Genomic DNA, 27,133 nt, shown 5'->3' with positions numbered 1-27,133 from the left:
TATAATTAGACTAAATACCAGGTCCCAAGATATTAGGAATCAAACCCAAAGACAACAGATGGATTGGAAAGTAGAAAAATAGATGTCAAATGCATTGCTGAGGTTTGTGTTTTTTTCCCATCAACTAGAGGTTTCTCAGATTTCTCAAGAATTAGCTTCTGGACAAAGTGGGCAATTGGGTAAAGGAACAAGAGAAAGCCAACATTTTTCACAGCTTGCTAAACCACTCATGGGACAATGCTGCCATCTGGTGGTCCCATGTGGTATTCTGCTCCCCAGAACAGATTCTTACTGTACTTTTTCACTTGCTTTGATGGCATTTGGATAATCTTTTCTTAAAGTTATTTTAGTTTGTTTTTGAGACAGAGTCTTAGGTACTCTATGTCAGCTTCAAACGACGATGATGATGATGATGCGTGTGTGTCATAGAGCACATGTGTAGGTCTGTCTATCCCCTTCCACCTTTGTGTGGGTTCTGGGTATTGAACTCAGGTCACTAAGCTTGCATGGAAAATTCCATTACACACAGCACCACCTCATTATTCCTCAACTATAGTTTCTTAATATGAGTTTTTGCTTAAACAGTGAGATTCTAAAGGTATATTTGACAGGATTTAAAGATGCATTTTTCTAATTTTCTGAGTCTTCTAGTTTGATGTTAGACTTGAGGGCTTGAAATCTTTCTTCTCTTAAGAACCATGACCAGTTAAGTTAGCATCATCTATCTAACCACCCATCTCTCAATCATCTATTCAGTTGTCTATCACCTATCTATCCCATCCCCATTTATCACTGACTATGCTTAGATTTTCCCAAGGAAAGCAGTGAATGCCTGCTGCAAGCAAAGATCCTGAAAGGCCACCTCTTTCCACCTGCCTTGGCTGACTGGGTCTGGGGTGGGCTCTTGTTCCAAGGACAAACAGCCCATGGGCCAGCACACTAGCCTGGCAGAAGTTCCACCTACATGGGGCTCAGAGTGACTCTCATCGTCCTAGTCAGTGACTGTCTTGGGAATGTGTTCCAGAACACACAGAGAATCCCCTTTAGTAATCAGAAGAGAAGAGGGTGGGGATGCAGAAGCCGAGAGCAGCTAGGCATTTTGGGGACCAGTCTACAGTTCATGAATTTGTACTTCTTTTGAAGTGAACAAAGCAACCCCAGGTCTTAAGATGTTTTGGGTTCTGCCTGGGTTCTGTGAAACCTGCTGCTAGACTTCCTTTAGGATTTGGTTACTGGGATGTTTCCTGTTTTCTACATTTTAACATTTTTTTCAGAATATATAATACCCCACCCCTGTTCAATTTATAAGATAGCTTTATCAGTTACCTATTCATTGCAACCATTTTCCATTGTCTTTTGGTAGTTCTAGCATGTTACAGTTTTCAAAGAGTTTTACATGTGTTATTTAATAATAGAGGGGCTACTTAGGGACCTAGGCATTTCCACACTCACTAATCCAGGATTTGTAGAAAAATACATCAATGACCAGACTCTAGATTCAGTCCTGCTATCAGTCACAGTACTGTCTTTGTTAATTGTAGGGTGTTTCTCCGCCTTTATCCAATTTCTTATTTCTATCTCTGGTCAAATCTAGATTCCTAGCCATTCTGAAGATTTGCTTCCTGCTGGGTGCTTAGCACTTGTTACCTACAGCAGCGGTATGAAGCAGTAGAAATGGAAGCAAGATGAGCGCATTAAAGCACACTTGCGGAAGTGATGGGGCTGGGATGTGACTTTTGAAAACCCCCCAAACTACCACACTGCAGCAGAGTTTTTTTTTTTAAGTGGGACCCCTTAGGAGCGGGGACAAAATCAACCTTGGGTTTTATTTTAAATTTCTTGAAATATGTACAAGGTGAAGAATTAATATGCTGGTATTTTGTTGAGAATTTTTGTGTCTATTATCTATAAACAATATAATTTATTTTCTAGGGTCTTTAGAATGAGTTAAGAAATAGTTCTTCCTATTTAATTTTTTTAGGAGAAGTTTGAGAAAACTTGGAGTTAGTTTTTTAAATGGTTGGTAGAATTCATCTGGGAAGCCATCAGATGAATTTTTTAATCGCTGGTTCAATCTGCTTACTTGTTATTAGTTTATTTGGAAGGTCTATGTCCTCATGATTTAGTCTTGGTGAGTTTGTGATTTTTGGAATTTTCCATTTCATGTAGGTTATCAAATTTATTAGTTTATAATTGTTCATTCTTATCATCCTTGGTATTTCTGTAGAGTTGGTAGTTGTGTCTCTTTGTATTAGTTTTCTTATTGTTGTCACAAAATGCCCAACAAGAAGTAACTTAATACAGAGCTTATTTTGGCTTACAGTTCTAGGAGACACAGTCTTCACAGAGGGGAAAGCACGGCAGCTCACAGGAGTGGAGGCTGCTGGTCACAGTGCATCTACAATCATGTTTTTGTTTGTTTGTTTGTTTTGTTTTGTTTTGTTTTTTTCTTAGAGACAGGTTTCTCTGTAGTTTTTGGAGCCTCTCCTGGAACTCACTCTGTAGACCAAGTTGGCCACAAACTCACAGAAATCTACCTGCCTCTGCCTCCCGAGTGCTGGCATTAAAGGCGTGTGCCACCACCGCCCCGCCAAGAAGGCAAGAGGTTTCGATCCTAATACATGAACCGGCTTTGTGGGAGCTTAGCCTGTTTAGACGCTCACCTTCCTGGAAGTAGATAGAAGACCTTCGTCTTCCCGCAGGGCAGAGAATTTGGACTGTTCTTCAGTATCGAGAGGGAGGGGGAATGGTGTGGGGGGAGGAGAAGAGGAGTGGGGATAGGGGGAGGGAAGTGGGGGGAGGGGGCAATATTTGGGAGGAGGGGAGGGAAATGGGAAACGGGGAGCAGGTGGAAATTTTAATTAAAAAAGAATAAAAAAAAAGAATAAAAAAAAAAAAAAGAAGGCAAGAGTGAACAGAAGTTTCTGTGACCTTCTGAAACAGTGCCACCATCTGGGGACCAAGTATCTATCTATCTATCTATCTATCTATCTATCTATCTATCTATCTATCATCTATCTACCTATCTATCTATCATCTACTGTATTTAATTATATATGTATATAATTACTATATATATATTTACCGTAGTAATTTGAGTGTTCGTTCTATATATCCCCTTATGGGAAGGTCACTATGTTGCTCAGGCTACCCTCAAAATTTCTGTTTTTCCTCAGTTTCTCAAGTAATTTGCATCACAGTTATGTGTCATTGTGTGAGCTGTGTTCTCTTTACACCTAGTTAAAGATTTTTCAATTTTAGATCTTTTCTATTTTTTTATCTTATCATTTTTCTGTATTCCTGTTAAATTGCCTGTTTTTCAGCTGCTAATTTAGGATTTAGTTTGTTATTTTTTAATTACTTGTGTTATAAAGGCAAGTTGTTGATCTTAGTCATCGATGCTGAAAGGGAGAAGCCATTCAGGGAAGAGCCACACAAACAGAACAGTATCGCAGAGTTCTTTGGGTATCTAGATATTGGAGCAGACACTAAGGCTAAGCAGGCCAGTGTCAACCATATCTCTCCAGGACCTTTGAATGCCAGTTTTGACAGACACAGGACTCTTGATGAACTCATTGAATGTACTGGCTAACTGCCTTTGATTTCTAATTTCTGGTGAGAAGCCTAGTAACCTTACTGTGGCCCCCTGTATATGGTGAACCATTCCAGCCTGGCTGATGAACTCAGGTGGCCAGGCCTGTGCATACAACATGAACTTTTACCTGTTGTGCATAGAGCTTAGTCTCATATGATGCCATCAGCCACACTGATGAATGTGTAGCCCTCATAACACAATCGCCTCAGAGGTCCCACCTCTTAATACTGCTATAAAATTCTAGCATGAGCTTTGGAGGGGGCAAACATTCAAATCACAGTAATAGCATAACGACACAGTAACAATAAAACCACGCAAACAACCATCATCAACGGAATACTTTTTCTATGCCAGAGACAGGGTCAGTCAGTTTTAAATATTAACTAGTTTTATTTTACAAGGATCATATGAGGCAGGAACTTAAAAATGACCTGTCTGCTAATACAGTTAATTGAGGTCAATTAGTACATTCCCCTTGAGAAAGGGGATGTGCCTGAGCCACACCCCTGCTCTGCAACTCTCAAAAATGTGGGTCCTCAGCAGAACCCTTTGTGGCTGAAGGGCTCGGGATCTTACTATATTACTTTGCTTGGGTAGATGGTAAATAACATGTGAACAAAGACCCTGTACTACAAAGCCTTTAGGAGTTGTTGTTCTTGATTCCCACTATCCAGTACTCACTCTTTCCCCATTTGGGGCAGAACACCCATCGTGGTAGTCCTGGGACAAGCAGCAAGACCAAGCATGTCCTCTTCCTGCTCGGGTAGCTGTGATGTTAGTGGTTTCTGTACAGTCAGTCAGGTGGACACTTCCTTTGAAAACTGGGCTTCTTGGCTTCTTTTATATTTGTGGCACTCACTTTTAAGTCATTTGTGGTGATGTTGGGAGTATCCCAGCCTATTTCCCACAATGATCATATGGCAAAATGTAGTCAAGGGTGCAATAGTGGCACTTATACCTTGGGGGTAACCAATAGCTGTCTAATAAGACTTAATGATCACTCAACTGGAAGGAATTTGTAATTGGTGTTAGTATTCAGGCATCTGTACTGGCCTGTCCTTGGGGTTCTGATAGGCTATGTCCTCAGCTGTAGCCACTCAGAGCACCTCCTGTGCACATTCACTATGTTTCTTTTCAAAAGGGCACCTCCCATCTCTCTTTCTCCCACTTTCTCTCTGTCTTATGTTCCCTTTCCCATAATAAAAACTCCTTCATGTGAATTCTATTGCATGGCATCTTTCTCTTGTGCACCACTTTTTTTTTTAAATTACAACAATTGGTTCTGTGAACCTAGCCAACTAACAATGACTGACTGGTGAGGTTATGAGCCCTAGAGAAAGACCTGATACTGATACTTTCCTAAAACGGTAAAATTCCCAACTCAATTCCAAATATTTATCCTTATATTCACAGATAAGTGTAGCTCTCGCCGTTCACCAAAGGGTCTTTTTTTTCTTTCAGTACTTGGAGACCATCACAGAATGCCACTACTGGTTAAAAGGCCCAAAACAACTCACCAGGGGATCTGCATTCCTAATAGATACATCTGGAGCATAACTCCATACAATCTAAGACTCAGGGCACATTGTGAAAGAGGGGGTGGAAAGATTGTGAGTCCGAGGATAAGGATGTCTGCTGTGAGATAGTGTGCTCCACATGTGAAAGGGGCTGCACCGAAGAAACTTCAACAATATGGTCACCTAAACAAGACTCACACAATGCCAATACCAGTGACATCCCAGTGTGGATGAAGGAAATCTCACAGGCTTTAGCCTAGATGAAGAGCTACAGGCAATGGTTGCTAAGAAAGGGGGAATCAGTATTCTCTGGGCCTGAGTGCCCTGGTATCCCAAGAGGTCAGTCCTAAACACAAATATACATGAGCAATCCTAAGTGAACTCAGCAGGTGTGCTTGAGTGTGTGTATGTGTGTGCGCATGTGTGTATCAATAATAAAGAGAGGTCATGAATTTGAGGGCGACATATGGTGAACTGCAGTGGGGAGAAGGTAAAGTGGGAATGATGTAAATATGATGCCAATGTACGACAATCTCAAAAAGAAAATAAATTTTATTTTTTAAGGAGAAAAAAAGTAACACCACCAACAAAAAGAAGCTGTTTGGGCTCTTTGATTCTTTTGAACTTCCCCAAGTCAGGTTCTCTTCCCTGGCCACAGTCACTGCAGCATTTGAGGAAAGCTTTCTAACAACCTCACCTCAACCTAAGGTGTCCATAGCTGATTTCTTGCTTGCTACCAAGAGTGCTGTTTGTGTTGGAACACTTCGTATTTGAGGTACCTGTGTAGACGCTTGACAACCAAGAGTGCTGCTTGGGATGGGGCCCTTTGTCTTTGTGAGGTACCTGTGTAGACGCTAGTGCTTTCTGCCTGGAAAACAACTCGACCTTCCCTGGCACAGCTGAGGAAACTGACTGCCCTGTAACTCGATAGCCGTTTTCGTTATTTTACAGGCAGTTTGGTTGTGAGGAAAGCAGCAGTCTGAGAGAGATTGGAACTCCCTTTTAAAGGCCACATGTTAAAAAGGAATCATACTCTCTGTGTTTCTGTTCACTCCCCTTCTGGTTAGGGCACTTCCTGGTGGTCCGGCAGGACAGACAGTGTGTGCTGATAGGTCCAGAAATCCCCGCCCCCAGTTCCCAATCAGTCTCATAGCAGCTGGAGATGCGTCTCTTTGGATGGGTAACTATCACAGCTAGGAAGGTTTGCTGGGGCGGAATTAGCCACTTCTCTAGCTACACATTTACCCAAGGAAGCATTCGCTTCAGGTATGAGGGCGGGGCTTGCTTAATGAGCTGCAAGCAGGTGCATTTAAAGCGGCACACCCGCAGAATCGCTCTGCTTCACCTTTATTCCAGTGTCTTCACTTTTGACTTCCTTTCTCCCATTCTTTATTGCTGCTCATTCCTGCTTCCTGCCCTCCCTTCCCTAGCACAGGTCTGCATGGTTTCCCAGAGCCTGTGTATCTCCTTTTCCTTGGATCTTCTTGAATAGGGATTTGTTCCTCTGAGCCCCTGCCCCTCCCCCACGTAGTTCCAGCCTCCTGCCCGCCCCCGCCAGCCCCCGTTTGCCCTCTTACCATCCTTGAATATTTCTTTTAGTTTCCATCTCCCTCACTGCACACTCTTTACTCTGGGAACTTCGTATGGGCAGGAATCTGGTGTAGATCCAGATAGCAGCCATGGGGCTTGCTTGACACTCAGCAGGTAAAGATTAGAACGACTGGGCTGGTGAGATAGCTCAGCATGTAAAGACGCCTGGTTTCTAAGTCTCATGACCTGTGATCCACCAGGAAGGACAGACAACTTCAGAAAGTGTCAGGGCACACATGGACACACCCACACATAAAAAGTGAATAAAATGCAATAAAAATTAAAACAGAATGGCAGCGGAGTAAATTCTCGGCCCTCACCCTTGATGTCTGATAGGCCAGTCCCAACCCCTGGTCTCCCTGATGGAAAGAAGAGTCTTGGGTGAGACAGACAGTAGAATGATACACAGCCACTCCAGCGTGTGGGAACGGTTTAGGTCATACCTATTAGCGCGATTCTCCAGCTGCCAACATTAAAATACCCTGCATGCAGATAGCCCCTTGATTCCTTCCCTTCAGCGCTTCTTCATGGGGATGGAGAAAGAGGAGAAATGGAGAGTAAGGTGAATCAATTTGGAAATGTGTGCGTGTAGAGTTTTATTTTTGTCAAAATTTTGGGCTACAATGTTGGCATTTAGGAGGTGGGAAGTGGAGATGGCAGCCTCTTGTAGTGTGTGCAGTACCATACCACAGTGATCTGTCTGTTCCCAGGCCTGAACAACTTTTCTGATGCCTTGTCCCTTGCCTAAACTTTCAAGTATGTGAAACATTTTATTGGTAAAATAAATTCAGTTTTAGATAAAATTATGGCAAGGGTTAAGACATTTTGCATAGTCTTAATACACGGTTTCCAGCAATAGATCTGTCAGTAAAATACAGATTACATTTTGTTTCTTTTCCAGGTTCTTCACCTGGAAATAGTCACTGCAGATAGTCACGGAGGAGGCAATGCTGCAGGTGCAAGAGTCATGGGGTGACCATTAAGCCCATAGTCTGTATTTATAGTCATGTCACCACATGTGAAGGCAGAATGTTTGAAATCAGAGGCTCAAAAGCCATTAAAATGCACAAAACCAAACAAGTGCAAAAGAAACAAAGTTACATTTTTTTTTTTTTTTAAGGTGGTGGGTTTTGCATGTTCTCTGAAGTTTTTAAAGCTGAAACGGTATCAACTTTGGGGACCACAGTTGCTTTTAACACATGGGCCCTGGCTTGTAAACCTTAAAACAGTTCACACAAGAAGGGGCAGAGCCGTGACCAATTCGGCCACAAAAGTACAACCCCCTAGGTCTAGCAGGTTCCTGGGGAAGGCCACGCATGGCCTTGAGTGGTGGTGGCCTTATCTGAACCACCAGTGGGAAAAGCGTCTGGGCTGCGCTGAAACAGTCGCGCGGCGCGGGGATGAAGCTGTGGCCAGGGAGCAAGAGCCACCTATGCCTCAGGTGACCTTGCCTGCTCCCCGGAGCGCGCTCCGGGGTTCTGGACTGGGTAACGCCCGGGGCGGCCTTTCCTGGGCCGGAGTACTTGTTCTGGGGGTGGCGGACAGGTTCCCGGCCTCCGCCCCCGCCCCGCCCCCCGGCCACCCCTTTGTAGCCGGGCGGGGCCCCAGCGAGGCCCGAGCTCCAGAGCCACTGAAGTTTCTGCTGCGCCAGCGCTGGGGCCCACGGTGTCGCTCAGCCCGGTAAGATGCACCCCACAGAGCTCCGGCCCTGGACCCTGGGACGCTGTCACCCCTTACGTGCCGCTCGCTGTCTCTGCTCAATCCCAGCGCTTCAGGGGGCCGCCTCTCTTCCTTTCCAATCCCTGACTCCCACCGCTTGAATCGCCCTGGTCTGGGACTCAGTTCGTGGACTCTAGAGCTTTCTGGGCAGTGGCCGAGTCTCAGCAAAGTGGAGAGGATGGCTATGGCACCCTCCCCACCACAAAGTCAGGACCTATGGTCTCAGTGCATGGGAATTTGAGGAGCGTGAGTCCCACTTGTTGCCTGTCACTCAACCCACAGTACCTAGAGCTGCTTGCCTGCCCGGGTTGATGAGGACTAGCACAGGTCAGGCTGACTGGCAACTGGTGCAAAGCAGGGAAAGGCTCTTTGGTGGAACCTTTTCATCTTTCTTTTACTTACCCGAGTTCCATCCCAGCTTCTAGGACTCAGACTCAAGCAGAGCCCGCGGCTTTGTACAGGGTTTTGTAAACCCGGGGTTCTGACTCATTATTGTGTCAGGGTACCTCGGGCAGTTTTGAGTCTGGGGAAAAACGAAGGGCTCTTTCTCAGAAAATTTTCCTTTTTTCTTTAAATTTTATTATTTTATTTCATGTGTATGGTTGTTTCGCTCGCATGTATGGGTGTGTGCCTAATACCCATCAGACTCCTGGAACTGGAGTCTGGATGGTTGCAAGCAGTCATCCGGGTGCTGGGAACAGAGCCCCAATCATTTGGAAGTAAGTTCTCTCTGTAAGAGCTCATAACCACTGTCCCACCTCTCCAGCCCCCCTTCAAAAGACTTTAAAAGCCCCAAATTAAAAGTAGATCGTGATAAAAAAAAAAAACAAACAGCTGCTAAAGAATTAAAAGAATATCATGTAATGTATGTTTTTTAAAAAGCAAATAGCCACTTCAAGTTTGAAATACTAGAGAATATAGAATTCAAGATAATTACACCTCCTGTAATGTAAGAAAATACTTTTTAAAAGGTCATAGATACTGCTAATATTGCTGTAGCTGGCTGTCTACACAATACTGGAAAAATGTTCAAGTTCAAGTAGATGGCAGTGAAGGTAGAGATTTTTCTTTCATTTAAATAAATGGGCCCCAATTTAGACACCCTGTTAGTAGAGAAGCAACTTGGCTTCTGGGGCTTAATGCTTCCTTGAATCTACCATTGTGCCCTCGAATCTGGGTTTCTTTGGGCCTCTGCTTCACATAAGGAGGAGAAAAAGATAAGACCACCCGCCCCAACAAAACAAGCCAAACACCTCCCCGTACCCGAGAAGCACCCCAACTGAACTTGATACAGAGGGATGTCGTCTCACCATTCAAGACCTCCTCTGTTTCTCTTCCCGGTGTTGGCCGTTGCCCCTGTGTCCCCTACTCTGGTACATCAAAGGTTTGCTGGATGACTTGGAGAGGGTAGCTTGTTATGCTGGAGGCTTGGGAAACGACTGTTTAAAATGAACGACTTCTTTTGAACCTGGCAGAGCAACTCCATAAACACACTAGGACTTGGGAGAGCCAAATGCAAGTGAGGGCTCTTGGGTCTGTTGTGGGTCGGTGCCCTCTTGACAGGAAAGTGGGATTCCAGGAGTTTCTTTTGCCCATGTGTAGGCTAGTTAATCAGATGCGTTGTCATATAGGAAATGTCTTGTAAAGAACGGAGACAGAACCCATGACAAAGCATTTCTAGATACACATCTCTTCCATCTTTGGTTTTTTGTTTTTTTCATCCTGCCCCTCACCCACCACACAACTCTTTGGAGATTTGGTAACTAGGAGAAAGAATGGCAATTTACTAAAATTACCAAGACTAGGCCTACTAATGCCAACTGAATCTCTGTTATAGACCCTGAGAACTTTCCATAGAAGCGTTGGTTCTGTAATTGGTCTGTGCGTCTGTGCGCATGCGTATGACACTCGAGATGGATGAAGGGCACCCCGTTCTTCAGCTGTCTAAGTTTGGGTGATTATTATCATGTGATTTTTCCCAGGCCCTCAAATCTAAGCTTGCATTAAATAATAGAGAAAGGTCTTTAAGTTCAAGAGAATTCACCTTCTCTTATATTCAAATCAAACTCTGAGCTCAAAGTGACCTACCTCTGGTGCTATAGCCTCCATTTTCATACTCATAAAATGGGGTCAATAATTCCCTCTTTAGCGATTGTTATGAGAAATTACATAAAGTATACTTTACACTATCCCACACACAGCAAACTTCCCACGAATAGCCCCCCCCCCATACACTTCTTATGCCTTGGACCCTTCACTTAGCCATAGCTGCTTCCCAGAGAATCAGGGTGCTTATTGGTGCAGAAAACGGGATGTCTGGCTTCCACCCTGACTATATTGCAGGCTGAAGTATTTAACCTAGACATTCTTTGCCACAGAAATTCAATCTGAGGATTCAGTAGACAAATATCCACACCCACCTCTTTCTCTTCCTCATGAGACTCAGTGAATGCAGTTTAGGAAGTAAAGGGGCCTTTAACTGTCTATCCCAGCCCTTTGTCCCCGTGTAAGGAACGCATGAGCTCTGTCTGGTACCATCTGAAATGTGGACCTGGGTGTCCTGACTCAGGGTATGCCCGCAGAGAAAGCTTCCTAGTGCATGGGTAACTGTGCCATCAGGTCCAGCTTAGGAGAGATGTGAGCTGTTGGGGAATCTGACAACCTGTGCCTGTGTGTATCTCATTGTGTCCTGACTACCAAAGGATCGAATTCAGCATCTAGGGTCAAACAACAGATATATAACTTGTAATTAAAGAGTCTTTTCTCATCAAGACTCTACAAACTCGATTCCAGGTAATGGTAAGTCAACGTCATTGGCCAGTCTGTTTCCAGTGACACTCCACCCTTCTTCACTTTCTTGAGTGTACGTTTGAATCCCAGTGTACTTTGGCTTGATGAGTAATTTTATTGCGATCATTTTAATGATTCAGGAAGCCAGGTGTGGTGGCTTAAACACCTATAAAACCTCAACATTTGGAAGATGGAGGCAGAAGGATTAGGAGTCCAAGGTTATCCTTCTCTTGGAGGCTTTCTTGGACTACATGACAGCCTGACTCCTCAACCATCCATCCTTCCATCCATCTGTCCATCCATCCTCCCTCCCTCCCTCCCTCCCTCCCTCCCTCCCTCCCTCCATTCATCCATTCACCCATACAAAGAAACAAATATCAAGTTCAGGAAGTCTGGTCCTCCGCTGACCCTTGCTGTGTGACTCAGTTAATTGACTGGAGACCTTCCTTTGTAGAGGGCCTGTGGCTAGGCCCACATGGGTTTGTACAGGCCTTGGATAGGAAACCTGACTAGAGGCCTGCTGTGAACCATGCTGTAGAGGAGTAGGGAGTCATTTGTTTTTATTTATCGTGCGTTAGACTGTGAGGACTCAAGCTCCCCTGGCAATTAGGAAATTGCAAGCGAACAGAAAACAAGGCTTATTTATTTTTCGTATGCTCCAGTCAAAACTCTTTACTTTCAGTTAAAGCAGTTCTTTGATGCACAGTTTCCCTTTTTGAAGGCAAAATCTTTCCTTTATGTAAGTTTTATCTTTGTGTTTTTGCTTTTTCCTTTGTGAAATAGTCAGCTCTATCATTATAATGCTTGTTGTGATTATAAAATATTACAAAAACATACAAAAATATAACTAAGTACTTAAGCTTGGAGGGAATTTCTCAGCAGCAAAAGGAATCACTTTTTCATTATGAAGTCTTCATCAAGAATCTTTTCCCTTTTCATTTTAGAGATTATAATTACGTTATTCCTCCTTCCTTTTCATCCCTCAAGCCCTTCCATATATCCCCAGGACTCTATTGTTATGTGTGTGTGTGTGTGTGTGTACACAGTATGTACAATGTATGTATGTTTTCAGGGCTGGCCATTTAGTGTTGGATACAAGTTGATAGGCAACTTGTATGATCTTCCCTGGGAAACACTGTTTCTTCCACCCATAGTGTTCCTTAGCTGCCTAAAGTCCTTTGTGTAGGGTTGAGGCTTTGTGGGCTTCCCCTACCCACGTATGTCTATTGTTGTTGTCTTGTTCAGTTAATGTTTAGGCAGTCAGGTTGCTGAGACTTTATAGGGACAGCTTCTGACATTCCTAGGAGATGCAATCTCACAGCAAACTCCTTGATCCTCTGGATTTTACAGTCTTTCCACCCCCTCTTCTGATATGTTTTCTGAGCCTTATGTGCAGGAGTGTTTTATAGATGTACTCATTGGGACTGGGCTCCATAACTCTGCATTTTGATTGGTTGGGATTTTCTTTAGTGGTCTCCATCAAAGATTCTTTGATGAGGGCTGCAGACTACACTTACCTGTGGGTATAAGGACACAAGCTTAGATTATTACGGAGTATGTTGGTTTAGTAAAGTAGTGGTTGTAGGTTCTCCATCAAGCTCCATGATTTCACCACCCCAGGGCAGCTGACTAAGTTTCCAGTACCAGGTACAGTACCCTTCTTCTTGAGTGGGTCTTCAATCCATTTAGAGAGTTAATGATTATCACACACCAAGCTATGTGTGCTGCTACTGCACCCTTACGGACATGGTTCCATGTGGCTGGTTGTTGTTCTGGTTCATAGCTGGGTAGGACTGTTGCTAGCTCTTAAAAGACAGTTCTAACAGTGCTCCTTGGAGAGTGGCTACAGGCCTTACAAAGTGTTGCATGCAACTGTTTCTGTTTCTTGGACAAGTTAGTTCTGGTCCACAACTGGAGCTCTTGCTTCACAGCTAAATAGTTAAGCAAATGCCCGGATTGATTGGAGCCCACACAGAGTCCTAGCATGCAGGGCTTAGTGGAGATTGCTTCATTTCCTTTATTTGTTAACAATATAGTAATCCAGTTCCTGTATATGCAGGAAGGGCCAGCCCAGCATTACATTACTCAAGAGGAGGCGAGCCAAAAGCCGGGGCGAGGCCCATGTGATCCCTTCTCTCTCCAAGGAGCATAGTTTCCACCTCACATCATGCTTCAGACCTTTGCTTCTCTCTGAGTAATCCCACAGGGTTACTTTTGTCTTTTTTCATCACACCCAACCCAACAAGTAGGTCTAATGTCATGGTTCAAATCCTTCCTCCTTTAACCCCCTTAACTAGCTGTTTTCCTCCATCATGTCTCACGTTCACTTTAATTCTTTCCTGCTGCTGAGACTCAACCTTTGCTGGTGCCCAGAGTTCTGAAACAGACACTCAATGGATCATCACATTCCTGGGCTTTGCTATGAAAGTAGACAGACTCTCACCACTTCTTGTCTGTGCCTAGCACAACGCCTTACCTGGGAATGCTGACGTTAACTAAAGTTCTCCAATTCATTCTCCCAGTTTCTCCGTCTAAATTCCATTCCATTAAGAAATTCCAAGGCTCTCACTGCCATTAGCAGGGCACAGAAGCTGAAATCCAAGCTAGGCAGAGCAGGTAACTTTCATGACTCACCCAGGCTGGGTGGGGCAGTAAACTGGAACCCTTTGTAGGGTGAAGATGGCCCCACTGACCATGTAGCTCCAACTAAGTGTTTCCCTGTGTGAACGTGGGCTTCTTGTCAGTAAGACCATAGGGTCATGTTTTAGGAGATATTTCTAAAAATTTTCACATTGGCAAGTAATTCAGAATTTAGGAAAACACAAGCTGAAAGAAAAGCCTAGTCTACAGGCGTGGACTTTGGTTGCTGCTTTATCAATGCTGGGTGGTTGATAGTGGTTGGTTCTAGATTAAGCTTTTGTTTTAGTCAGGGTTCTCTAGAGTAGCAGAACTATTCTATCTATCTATCTATCTATCTATCTATCTATCTATCTATCTATCTATCTATCTATCATGTATATGGAAAGGGGATTTATTAGAATCACTTACACGCTATGGTCCAGCTAGTCTAAAAATGAATAGAAAGTCTAAGAATCCAGAAGTTGTTCAGTCTGTGAGGCTGGATGTCTCGGCTGGTCTTCAGTATCTGCTAGAGTCCCAAAGATGTAAGCTCTAATGCCAGTGAAGGAATGGACTTGCCAGCAAGACATGAGCAAACAGGCAAGAGCAAATGCTTCCTTCTTCGATGTCCAGCAGAAGGTATGACCCAGATTCAAGGATGTCTTCTGGCTTCAAGATCAGGATCAAAGGTATGAATCTTCCTATCTCAAAGGTCCAGACTGGAAGTGGATTCACCCATTACAAACCAAGCAAAAAATCTCCCACAGGTGTGTCCTCCATTTCTAGGCTGAAGTTCATTCCAGATGTTGATAACCAAGAACAGCCCACGGCTTTCAATCCTAAATGTCAGGAACATAGACTCACCCAGTTTCTCTCTCTTCCCAGCGCACATCTCCCTAGAGCTGCCCTCCTTTTCATCCACAGCTAGGTGGTTTCCATTCCAAGTGAGTCTCCTTTGGGAACCGCAACCTCAGCTGTGCAAAACTAGCTCAGCAGGCCCTTGACAGAACCTCCCTGTTCTGCTTACACAATTCCTTTCTTCTTGGCTTCCTCGTTTACTCTCAGAGGCCCTTTCCATTTCTCGGCTACCCATTCTCTGTTTTATCTGATTATTTATTTGAATTTCAGGCCCTTATCATGTACACTCATTAAATGCAGCACACTTGTAACAGACTAACAGGACTGTAGCTAGGTTTATTGTTTCCTCTGATTAATTTATCCCCTTATTGTCTGATATAGAAATGTATTTTGTAAAAGTACTCACCAATGAACTTATTCCTTTTAGCAAATATTTCTGAGCTTGTTCATTGTAACATGTGTGTTAGTTCCAGGGACTAAAACCATTGGTATTCCACAGCAGGCCCAACAGAGCTGATATGAAGGGGAACATATGTGTAAGCTTCCCGCTCCTTACTCAAGACTGTGTCCTCCTGAAAAATGCGTGGTCCCTGTTTCACCTTCCATCCGCTGGAGTCTTATTATCTACCTTATCCTTCTTGGGACTTGCTTGTGGGCAAGCTTCATTTCTTTTGACATTTTGATGCATCTCTTCTCTCTAGAGAGAGTGAAACTTCTTTGTGGTTTCAGACTCCAGCTTTATGTACCACTCTGTCACTCCTGAAATTATGGAGTATCTGGGCTCTTCTTGCCATTCTCTGGGGCGCTCTGGTTGGTTAGGTGGACAGGCAGAAAATCTGTGCTTCCTACCAAGAGAGTAACATCAAGCTTTCCAGCTATGTCCATAGGAATAGTTGTCAGGAAACGCTTGTATTTTTACTTTCCAGTACATCTGCTCTAGACTAGAGGAAAGAGTAATGAGTTTAGCTTCCCCCCAAAAATCTAGGTTCGTATCCATCTTAGTCTTAACTGGAGTGCTATTTAACTTCTTTTGAAGGATAGCATCAATATCTGTAAATGGAAATAATAGTACCCACCTCTTGTTGATTTGTTGTTAAGATGAGATGACATATGTATTAGTTTTCTGAAGCTGCTATAGCAAACCCCAGACTTTGTAGCTTAATGCTACATACACGCTTGCCCCCTGCCCCCATTCTGTGGCACTGGCAGTTGAACTCCAGCATGTGTATGCTGGGCAGTTGTTGTACCAATCAGCTGAAGCTCAAACTCCAACAGCAGATTTTATTATCTTACAATAGTCTACTTCAAAGTTCCAGTACAGACCCCCATAGGCTAAAATCAAGTTTCTGGCAGGGCCTTGAACTTTCTGGAAATTCTGAAGGAGATTCTGTTTTCTTCTTTTTTTTTTTTTCTTTTCTGGCTTCTTTAAGTTGTCCACATCCTTGGTTCATTATCTTCACCCTCTGTTTTCAAAGCCAGTGAGTGACCTTTTATCTTTATGGCCCATGATGATAGCTCCCTCACTGCTGCGAAAGTCTCTCCGTTTTGAAAGGATTTAGAGAGTTAAAGTGTGCTCACCTGGCTAATTCAAGGTAGTCTCTTGATGGAGAGTTAGAAGCTTCCCAAGGTGAACTGTGTTTTCCTCTGCCACTTTCTGAGTCTTCACTAAATGGATTTTCAACACAGTGTATGACATTTTTATTACGCTTTCAACAGTGTGACGGCTATTCTTGGTTGTCAGTTTGACTATAACTGTAATGAACTATAATCCAGAACTGGAGGACACACTTGTGATTTGGATCTTGAGGCAAGAAGACAACATGCCTTTGATTCAGAACTTGAGGCTGGAAGGCACACGCTTTTAATCCAGACCTTGAGGCTGGAGGGTACACCTTTAATCTGGGCCACGTGTTCTTCTGGAAGCTTATATAAGGACAAGGAAGGAGGAAGGGTTTGCTCTTTGCCTGCTTGCCCTCATCTTGTCAGTACATCCACCCCTTTGTGGGGTCCCAGCATATACAGAAGACAAGCTGAAGCACCAGGCTTCCTGGGACTAGATTCTGGGACTTTCCATTCACAACTAGCCATTGTTGCACTGAATCCTTTAATAAATTCCCATTTATTTTCTTTAAGATCCTTTTAAAATCTCTCTTTAGCTGAACCCAACGAGAAGCCAGAGAACAAGAGAGACTGACGGACAGGGTTTGGGATAGGAGGGTAGGAGGTGAATGCTTGGGAGGTTGTGTGGGTATAAAGAATAACGAACAAAAAGGTAAAAATGTTCTAGAATCATTGATATTTGACTTGACTCATGTTTATGGCATACTTTCAACACTTAGAAATTAAATTAAACTGTCTAACATTAACAAAAGAAAACCTTTCCCTAGGGATAGGTCCACCTTCTACCTGGCTTGTATTACCAGCCACTGCCAAGCTCTACTGTTCCCTCAGCATCTGAAGCTGATAAACTGGGAGTGGGGCCAGGAAACATCTTTTTTTCCATCAGCCCAGATCCTTCCTAGGTGCTCAGTGAGTACTCTGGGAACATTCTTGAAGAGCAGAGTGAGCATGACTGTGCATATTTCATGCAATTCTATTTTTCATGAAGATCATCATAGACATTTAGTCAAGCAACACGTTACTTAAAATATCTACTTTTATACTTTTATGGATCCTGTACGTTAAAATATTGATTATATTTCCTGTTTCCCACTTTTGAAAATTCAGCCCCTGCATGATTGCAATGAGCTAAGGATAGGTCAGAGGCTGAATTTGCCCAACCATCTTACACCTTGCAGAGACCTCAGTCCTTAAACCGCTTTAAGGAACACACCTGGCTGGCGTGCTAAGGTCAAATGGCTCAAAGAGCTGCGAAGGTTTTCCTTGGTGGAGAAGACACGCCAGGTTAAGTTCCCTGGAGTAGATGGTGGAGTGTGACAAGGGAAAGCAGCACCAGGTGGCAGATCCTTCTAGATTAATTATTGCATTACAAAGTCAAACTGTAGCTATGTTATGGAGCTGCAAAAATTTGGCCCAATCACTCATGTAATTACAACATTTTTCAGTAGCATGTAATTAAATTGCTTTTTAAATGCCACCTGACAGCTCCGCACACATCTAAGGAGGAGAAGCCTAACAAAATTCTGTTCAACATGTAAAGTCTTCCATCTGACTGAGCAGTTGGCACACACATCTTAATGGAGGTGTATTAAAATGCACCCAGAATTTGTTTTTATCAAGTGTGGCAAGCACCACAGATCATGAGGTGGCTGCCCTGAAGGAAGGCATTTTTGCCCACGGTTCTCAGGAGACCAGAGGCACAGCAGGCCATTCAGGAGCCCGTGGGCAAGCAGCTTTGTCAGAAGGTAGACATGGGCGAGGAGGAACATGAGCAAAAGCTGATGTCAGGAGGTGGGGCAGGTAGAAAGGCTGAGTGGATCAGGACCGACAGCTGTGATCATGTCCCTGTACCCTGGCTACAGAGGCTGCTTCTGGTTGCCCGGTTTCTAGTGCCAATGTGATGATATGAGTACTGTTGCCTCATGGGATGTAAAAGCCAGGCAGACAAGGTGGCTCGGACTCTGTGTTCTTGATTAATGTCTTACAAGTTACGCTGGCAGGCCAGACCGTCTCTGTCTCCAGAAGTTATCTGGGCCTAGGACAGACAGTCTTTCTTGGAAATAGCCAGGTCTCAAACTGTCAAATTATCACAACTACAGAAAAAATACGGTAGCTAACACAATAGGACTCAGAATATCGTCAGGAAGGGGAAGCAGCCAGCTGTCTTGTTCGTACCATGTCTTTCACTGTATGCGTTACCTGCAGTACTTCAGGTAAGATGGGGTTGGATGAGGGAGCCATCTGTGAGGCAATTCTGGGCATTTCCTTACAGGAAATACAAATACGGCTACTCAATAGACAGGTACTATTTTTTTTTATAAGCATTTCTCTGTGTTTTCCTGTTTAATTCTGTCTTGAGGAAGTTGTTTCTGTTGAGAGGTGTCAATAGCTAGTGGCAGCTCAGGACTGATGTGATTATGGTCCAGGTCCTCCACACCTGGAGATGACATCGAGCCTGGTTGTGTTGTGCAGTTGAGGAGTGTGTGTCTCATGTGTCTTAGAACCTGGAACTCACGGGGATCTCAGCCACAAAGCAATACAAGGTAGTTTAGTACAGGTCTGTGTAGGTAGTAAGAGCTGCTTGCTCTTGTTTTCATGTTCCATTTGGAAGTGTTCAGCCATGGTGGTTAGCTAAGGGTGGCCATGTACTTATCGAAGCTCCAGGCAGCATGGGCCAGCTTGGGAAGGCTTGAGAAATTATCCCAAGCCACACAACGAATCATGTATTTTTTTCCTCAAAGGCTGAAAGAGCTAAGGGTTGACTCCAAGCTTGAAGAGCTGATGGATCTTACATCAAGAATTCTGTAGGTAATTCTTGCTGAGATGCTAGCTCTGTCTGAACCCAGCTAGGTGTTCTGGCTACTCACAGCCAAGTGAGAGGCATGTCAAGTGACATGAGACTCAGGACCTTTGGACACAGGCCGTCGGTCCTGCTGATTTAGGAAGGGCCAACTGTGAGAAGGTTGCCAGTAAGTGATGTAAGTAGAGATGTCCAGGAAGCTGCTGACCCCTCAGCCAGCAGGGGTTTTTACTGTGTCCGTGTGTCTAGTTCCATCTTTTGAAGGAGGCACTCAATTGATTTAGGACCAACTGGGGAATTTTTATCTAGCTTAAAAGCATGGTATCATTTAATTGTAAACGATATTGAATGTGCCACTTGCAAATGAAGGCAAAGTTAGCCGTGTTTATTGATTTGTTAAAGTGTACGTTTCACTTAATAAGAATGCAGAGGAAAAGTGGCTGCTTCATTCTGAAACACTGAGAGTTGAGACACTTATTAGACTAACAAGTGCATAGATTCCAGACTGGGGAGACTGGGAAGTTGCATTAGGTTTATGCTCCATTCTTACTTTGTTATCAAGGGCTTTCCATTTCCTCTCTGCTGACTTCAGGGACGAGTTTGGCCTTCCAATCTTTGTCTTCTGGTTAAAACTGTGTGGTTGTCACTCCCGTCCCTTGTCAAATGTTCTTGCTTTAGATTTGGTTTAAGTCAATGTCAGACATGTATGTTGGCTTCTTAGTGTTCCCTGACCCGGCTTCTAACACCAAATATCTCTTTTGCTCATCAATACCATTCTATTCTTTGATACCAATAGAGTATTAAAAAAATTCAATTAAATATTTATATTAACAGTAAGAGTTCCATGCTCAGCCACACGGACCATCTTCACTTTGGATTCCCGCAACAAATGATGGCCCAGGTGACTCACATGTTTGTCCAGTTGATACAAATTCAGAACTTCCTGTGATCACCCTGAAGGTTTGATAATTACCCAGAACTTCTCATGAAACTCAGAAAACCACTCGCGTGGCATTTACTAGTTTATTATAAAGGATATAACACAAGACTTCCTGATTAGGAGGTATTGGGAACACAGCACTTTTGTGCCTTCTCTGGATACAGCACTGTCCTAGAGGCTCTGAGTTTGTAACCCTGAGGAAGTTCTTAGAAGCTTATTCAGGATTTTTACCAGAACACACTCTATAGCCCCTTCTTGAGGCTCAAAGTCTCAACCCTGTAATTGTAATCAAGTTTGACTTTTCTGGTAACAAGTCCCATGCTGAGTCTGGGGATTTTACCCTGAATCACCCCAATAGCACAAAGGCAGAAATTATTAAGGTTATAGGAGCTTTGAGCTAAATGTCACAATGCATACATGCATTCACACACACACACACACACACACATGCATGCATGTGCACACATATTAGTGAACTATAGTTCTAAAGTGAGATCTTAAATATTATGCTTATGAATATTTCCGCTAGTTCGGGCTTTCTCTTCTTCATTCACAGTGCTCTGGATTCCCTGATCTGATGTTACATGGCTAGAATAAAAAGGATGCGAAGATTTCAAGTATGTTAGGGCATGAGCCATGTCCTTAGTAGTTGTGTGGTTTTGGAACTGCGTGTTTGAAAGGAGACTATGGCTTTAACAGCTGGGTCACCCTGCTGTTCATTAATGAAGTTGAAACAGCGAGCTTGGAAGGCATTTCCCTAGCTGTGCTGAGCCCGAAACAGACTCTGGGTAAACACTGAAATTAAAACAGAAATGGCTCTCTTGGCTGAATGAGGGAAATGTTTGTGCAAGTTTCAAAAGAATTGAGGTCAGATAACTCAAACTGGAGTGGCTGCGCACCAGACACTTAGCTCTGCCTTCTTTTGGGTTGCCTGAAAAAAAATGAAACAAATGAAATGAAACAAAACTCTTCCCACGAGCTAGCTGCAGGGCGAGAACAATGGGGAACATTTCCCCTTGCTGGGAATCCATGGATGGTAATCTTTCCCTCCCATTTAACATTATCATGCAGGCACTGCTTTGTTTCTGATTGTCAGTTTTCCGTTCCTGTGACAAAATCTGAGGTCATGTAATGGAGGAACGGTTCCCTTTGGCACTTGTTTCTAGGGATCTCTGTCCATTGTCACTTGGCCTCACTGCATTAGGCACTTGCTGAGGCAGAGCACCAGTGTGTTGTGGAGGACTGTTCTCCTCAGGGTGGCTAGGAAGCAGAGAGACAGGGGTCTGTGTGGAGGACTTAGAGATTAGGGTTCCAAGGTCCTCTTTGGGGCCATGCCTTCTGTTACCCAACTTCCTCCAACTCGGTTTCACTTCCTGGGCTACCACCACTTGCCAATAGTGCCAATAAATTGAAGACCAAACTTTAACACCTGGGACTTGGGGGATAGTAAAGATCTAACAGGAACGTGCAACATGCATCCCAGAGGCCACATGTGTCCCAGGATACCTGTGAATGTGGCCCAACACATTTGTAGATGACAACCACACAATACAGTGTCAAAAGGTTGGATACTCCTGAGCAGCCACGGTTGGTCAGTGTTGATACATGCTTGTCCTGAAGATCATGGATATAGAATAACGGAGGGATTTGAAGCAGAAGTCCTGGCGCTAGACCAGCCTGCCACCTGTGTGACTGGAGGGAGTCACAGATATGCTGTCTGCCTCAGTCTGGTCACCTATAAGTTAGGGCAATAATGGTAGTCGATTTGCAAGTTCAATGCTGGCAGAAAAGATGTCACCAGTGTCGTTTATTATCATTGAAATGGATATTTTATTGTCAAATATATATTTAGTAGAACATTTATAACCAAAAAAAAAGTCATAATCATCCAGTATTCTAAAACTCAGAGAAAGAACTTATTCAATATAACGTTTTGGCTATTTTTTCCTTTAAAAATATATTTTCTCTTACTTTGTTGGGGTAACATATATATTTAATATGGTATGATATAGTATGTTTATTTGTTTTCCAACCTTAAGCACTTGATATATTATTGTACACATTAATATTTTAAGAGATCTCATGACTCATTGTTGTAATTATGTAAACACAACCTTTCCTCCATAGCTGTCATTTAGAACACTCTCTGTCTCCATATAAAACCGGAGTGATCGTATTATTATTATTAACTCAGTAGAAACAGTTGAGGGCCAGGACTGGCTCTGGCCAGAGTGGAGTCTGCTGTTGTTTGTCCCAGGGTGTCACCAGTAGCCATCCGCAGACTGTTCGAAGAGGGCTGGCTACGTTATGAAAAGTATGCTAGAGATGTCTTTGTAACACTTTTTTCTTCTTCTGTATTAGAAGCTACTTCCTTATGCTTGATCCCAAGAAACAGAAGGCAGGGTGGAGGGATGACAGGTGTTGTTTTCTAGAGTGGTTGCATTGCTTTTATCCTGGAGGCCATGGTGTGTGGGCCAGCTCCTCTTTCTATGGGTCTCGAGTTTGGAAGTTTGAGGAATATTTGGCTTAACCAAAGCTCTGTAACTGAGTTAATACTGATTAAAACTGGCATCTGCTTCCATCCCATCCTTCTTTTCTCCAGGGTTTTCCTTTCTTTCCATCTCTTGGTTCAGTGTTCTATAGCCTCCCAAACTCTATGCCCCATTCAGCCTCTCTCATTTCCAGTCTGTGGGTGTGGTATAAGAGGTCATCTCCATTCAGATGTTGGTGGCTAGGAATTTTACTCTTCAGGGAGTGTTTGTGTTTGAATAAAGGCTTCTTGGACCCTGGGTTGAACTTACAGGGCTGAAACCAATAGAAACATTTGGGGCACCATGGTGACTCAAAGCCTAGACCCTTAACTCATACAAGTCATTGATGTCCTCCATGCGAGGCCAGTGCTTTGCATGGGGAGCATAAGGCCAGCTCTCTAGAAGGCTCACTGTTCTCTCTGCTGAGGAACTGACTGCCCAGGGTGGATGCTCACTTTCCTAACGGAGGAGCGTCTCTGAGAGAATCTTAAGGAGGAGTTGTTTGTGAAGTTGATACAACAAAAGACCATTCATCAGCAGGCTCAGATTCTTTACATAAATTACAGCTTTGTGCTCTTTATGATACCAGATAGGGCTCCTTTTATGGCTTGTATTAATCATCTGCTTGAAATTGCTCCAAGTATTGAAGGGCTTTGCTTGTACAGCTAATGGGTTTGATTTGACTTTGTTTCCCTGGGTAAGCAGAGCCTGGGGACTAAAGCCTGATTTTCATGATCAGAATGAACTCTGAGTGGCAGAAAGTCAGACTCTTATTTGACTGTTGTTCTTCAGCAAGGTCACAGGTACCCTTGTGGCAAGGACCATGACAGGTCTCTAGTTGCAGATCACTTTCGTGGGCTTAAAAGCCAAAGAAACATCTGAGTGTGCTGAGAGAATGGAAGACAGCTGGAGAGAAACATATGGTGCCCTAGTTGGACAAGGAGGCAGAGACAAATGATTGGTGAGATTCTAAAGGGGGAGCAGGACTGGAGCTCAGCCCTTAAGCGCACTTCCTGCTTTTGTAGAGGAGAGAGTTCATTTTCCATCACCCATATAACAGCTTGTATCCACCCATAAAAGACTGACAAGATGGCTCAACAGGTAAAGGTGCTTGCTACTAAGACTGAAAATCGAGTCAATCCCCAGGACCCATGTGGCAGAAGGAGAGAATTGACCCCCACAAGTTGTTCTCTACCTCCACATGGGCGCACATATGTGCACAGATAAAATACGGAAGGGCAGGGGTCCATTTCTCAAACAGTCCTAGATGACCCAATCGGCAGAAAGGGAAGGGAATGCTGAGCCAATAGGTAGCCATCAACCCATAGTTTGCAAGAAGCCGGCTTCCCAGAAGAAAGACAGACTTCAGCAAAGACAGGAGGTACCAGAACTGATCCGATGCCGGCCTCCCCTTCCTCAGGCCATAGAGTGATCTTTCCTTGGCGCTCATAGTCTCCTCTGCTTCCTTTTAGCCTGACCTAACCTGGTGATGGCCCCACTGGTTGCTGTTGTATCTAGTCCACGTGCCCGGCTCTTTGCCTGTTTCCTCAGGCTGGGTACTCAGCAGGCTGCACCCCTCCAGCTGCACACAGGAGCCTGCTGCACGGCCAAGAACCACTATGAGGTGCTGGTGCTGGGCGGGGGCAGCGGGGGAATCACCATGGCCACTCGTATGAAGAGGAAAGTGGGAGCAGAGAATGTGGCCATTGTTGAACCTAGCGAGGTAAGTGTCCCTTGGCATGTGTGACAGCATGTATGTGTGGGTGCATGGTTTTTACATTTTATGGTTAATGATTTTCCTGGGCATAAAAAAAAAAAAAAACCCAGGAGGTGGTGGGGATCTGGGAGGAGTTTGGGGAGGGGACAGAATATGTTCACAATATATTATATAAAAAAATTCTTTTAAAATAATAATGAAAAAGCACTGGGAGGAAGTGGAGGGTACCTGAGAATGAGGCAAGACCGCTAAGCCTTCTGGGTCCGTTCAGGTCCAGCTCATTAGGGCTGCCACAACAGATGCGTGGTTCAAACAGCAAACACGTGTGCTATCACATTTTTTGAGATACTGATCCCAAACTATTGACAGGGTCACACTCGCTCTGAAGGTTGGATATGAGAGAGCAAAGGTTTCGCTCACTTAGGAGCAATCAGTGTCTCAACCCAGGTTTGCATCAACACCTATATTCTTGGTCCTTGTCTTCATACGGTAGTCTCTGGGTGTTCGGTGCTGTGGGAATTTTCACCTTTGGGTGGGCCAAGGTTAAGAAAAGTATACCCTGTCCCCAGAGGATAGTGGAGAGCAAGTCAAGCCCTGTTTCCTGGAAACGGTTTAAGATTTACAGAAGCTTCAGAAAAAGTAGTCAAGACTGTTGGTGGTTTGCCTGATGTTTCTCCAAGGAGAAGCTAGGTGTGGGCCAGCTGGGATCTGTACCTGTGGGAGAAGAAAGCCACGTGGGCCCACTGCCTGTTTTGAGATAGGTGGGTAGGACAAGAAAGACGTATTCCTGTTTTGTCAGGGAGCGAGTCCCCTAGGACATGCTGCGGTCATTTCAACCCAGGAAGACCACCTCACACGGCAGTGGTCTGAGAGCTGCATCAGGTGGCTGTCTTCTCTGGTGCTTACTGTACTGTGGCTGAGCCACAGTGGGTCTCCCATGGGTGCTTTTCTTTACAATGTATATAGCTCTTCTGGGAACTGAGTGGTCATTTCTCCCACTAAAATTCTCACCGGGCCCAAGCCTGCTTAGCTTCGAAGATGAGACAGGATCAGGCGCCTTGGGGGTGGACTGGCTGTAGGTTTGGGCAGTCATCTCTGTCCTGCCCTGTGAGAAAGCACTCATGGGACCTTTCTTGACAGAGCCTGCCATGCTCAGGCTCTGGATGCCTGCTGGGCCTGATTGCTGGCGCTGATGTTTGTAGACTGGGGAAACCCTTGAGCTGCTGTTTTTCTTCCACTTTCTGCTCAAGATGGACTCGAAATTGATGAGCTCTCACAGCTGGAGAGCTCTGCCCTCCTCTTTCGGGATCACAACCACTATTGACCTTAGGGAGATTTTAAACTAGTCTTCTGTCTCCTTTACCACCCTCCGAGTTCCAGGCTGCTCTGGCCAGCCAAAATGGCCAAAATGCCGAAAGCATTGTCACGACATGGAGAATTTTTGGTTTCTTGATCCACCCAAATGAATGAACTCATTAAATTAACCTGCCTTTTTCCCCGAGACTAGAACTCTCATGATTATTGATGTTTAAAAACAGGCTACCTGAAGCAAGAGTACTTCAGAAGACCATGAGAGTTTATTTATGTTTTGCTTTATGGATAAGAGTATGGTACCTATTGGATTTGTGTGTAGAACCCTAGAGAAAGGAAAAGACAAATGAACCAGAAGCATCTACAGTCCTTTGTGGAAACATAGTTTGAAGTTAGTGAGGTTTTAATGACCCCCCAGAAATGCCAGTGAGCTTTCTAGACTTGCTATTATCTCCACATTCTTTGAAGGAATCATGCATTGCTTCTGGACCTATTTTTTCTTTCCATCTGTACACATAAGTAATGCTCATAGATAGATAAATATGATCTATATATATTTTATATATGTAACACATACATAATAAACACCAAGTCAGTTTTTAGCAGTGAGAAATTGTGACTAACCCAGTGGTCATTAAAGACAATTTATCATTTTTTTTGTTGGTCTTGGAAGTACTCTTGGTTGGTGATCTTTCAGAGTTAATATACCAGAAAAGGCAACAGTAGGAATTAACCCTCTATGAACTTCTCTGTGTGATGCTCTAAGGGTCAGGAGGGACTAATTGGGAGTCTAGTTGAGATAATTTAAACTAAGACTCTTTAGATGAGGCTCAAATGGAAACAAATCTCCTTAACACTTTGTTTCTCAGAGACATTTTTATCAGCCAATATGGACATTAGTGGGTGCTGGTGCCAAACAGTTGTCCTCGTCCGGCCGTTCCACAGCAAGTGTGATTCCATCTGGTGTGGAGTGGATTCAAGACAGAGTGGCCGAGCTGAACCCAGACAAGAACTGTATCCGCACAGACAATGGCAAGGAGGTAACCGTCACGGCTGTTGGGCTTTCTTGTCACCAAGGGGGGCATGATCATTCTCAAGCTGCAACACTCTCATGGTAGAAGATGGCATAGATACCCATGCGTGTATTTATATCTGTGTTAAAGCTGCAAAAAATGACAGTGTGCAGTAACTGGAAGACAGACAGAAAGAGTGAGTGGCTTTGAATTAATAAACTGAAAGAAGTATTTGTTGAACACCTACTATGTGATATGGCGGGCCTCATTGGTTAGTATAGAGTCTTGTGACTGAAGTTTTGTTGAACAAATGCTATTTCTACGTATTAAAACAGCAGGTGCATTTATTCCTTTCCTTTGAAGTAAGCTAGTGTTTCTGACTGACGTCTGCTTTTCCACGGGAGTTGAGTATTGTGAAATACCCACCCCAGTCACAGTAGGGACACAGTTAGGGGAGTCCTGTGACTAAGGTTTGTCTCAGCCCTCAGGGGGAAGTGATTTTGCCAGAGATGA

At 44.0% G+C, this 27,133-nt stretch overlaps 1 protein-coding gene across 1 annotated transcript in view; it reads left to right on the top strand.

Annotated features, from left to right (window-relative positions):
- The first annotated feature begins 8,291 nt into the window (after window positions 1-8,291).
- The window catches only part of Sqor (sulfide quinone oxidoreductase), a 40,267-nt gene continuing 21,425 nt past the window's right edge, over window positions 8,292-27,133 (top strand). Inside the window, exons 1-3 of the mRNA XM_057781933.1 lie at window positions 8,292-8,382; window positions 24,052-24,302; window positions 26,477-26,647. Of these exons, the coding sequence (XP_057637916.1) occupies window positions 24,069-24,302; window positions 26,477-26,647 (405 nt within the window). The 5' untranslated portion in view covers window positions 8,292-8,382; window positions 24,052-24,068. The remainder of the gene's footprint in view (window positions 8,383-24,051; window positions 24,303-26,476; window positions 26,648-27,133) is intronic.

Source organism: Chionomys nivalis, chromosome 9 (genome assembly GCF_950005125.1).
Source record: "Chionomys nivalis chromosome 9, mChiNiv1.1, whole genome shotgun sequence".
Taxonomy (NCBI): domain Eukaryota; kingdom Metazoa; phylum Chordata; class Mammalia; order Rodentia; family Cricetidae; genus Chionomys; species Chionomys nivalis.
Note: the sequence above shows the minus strand (reverse complement) of the source record. Positions and strands in the feature narration are given on the sequence as shown.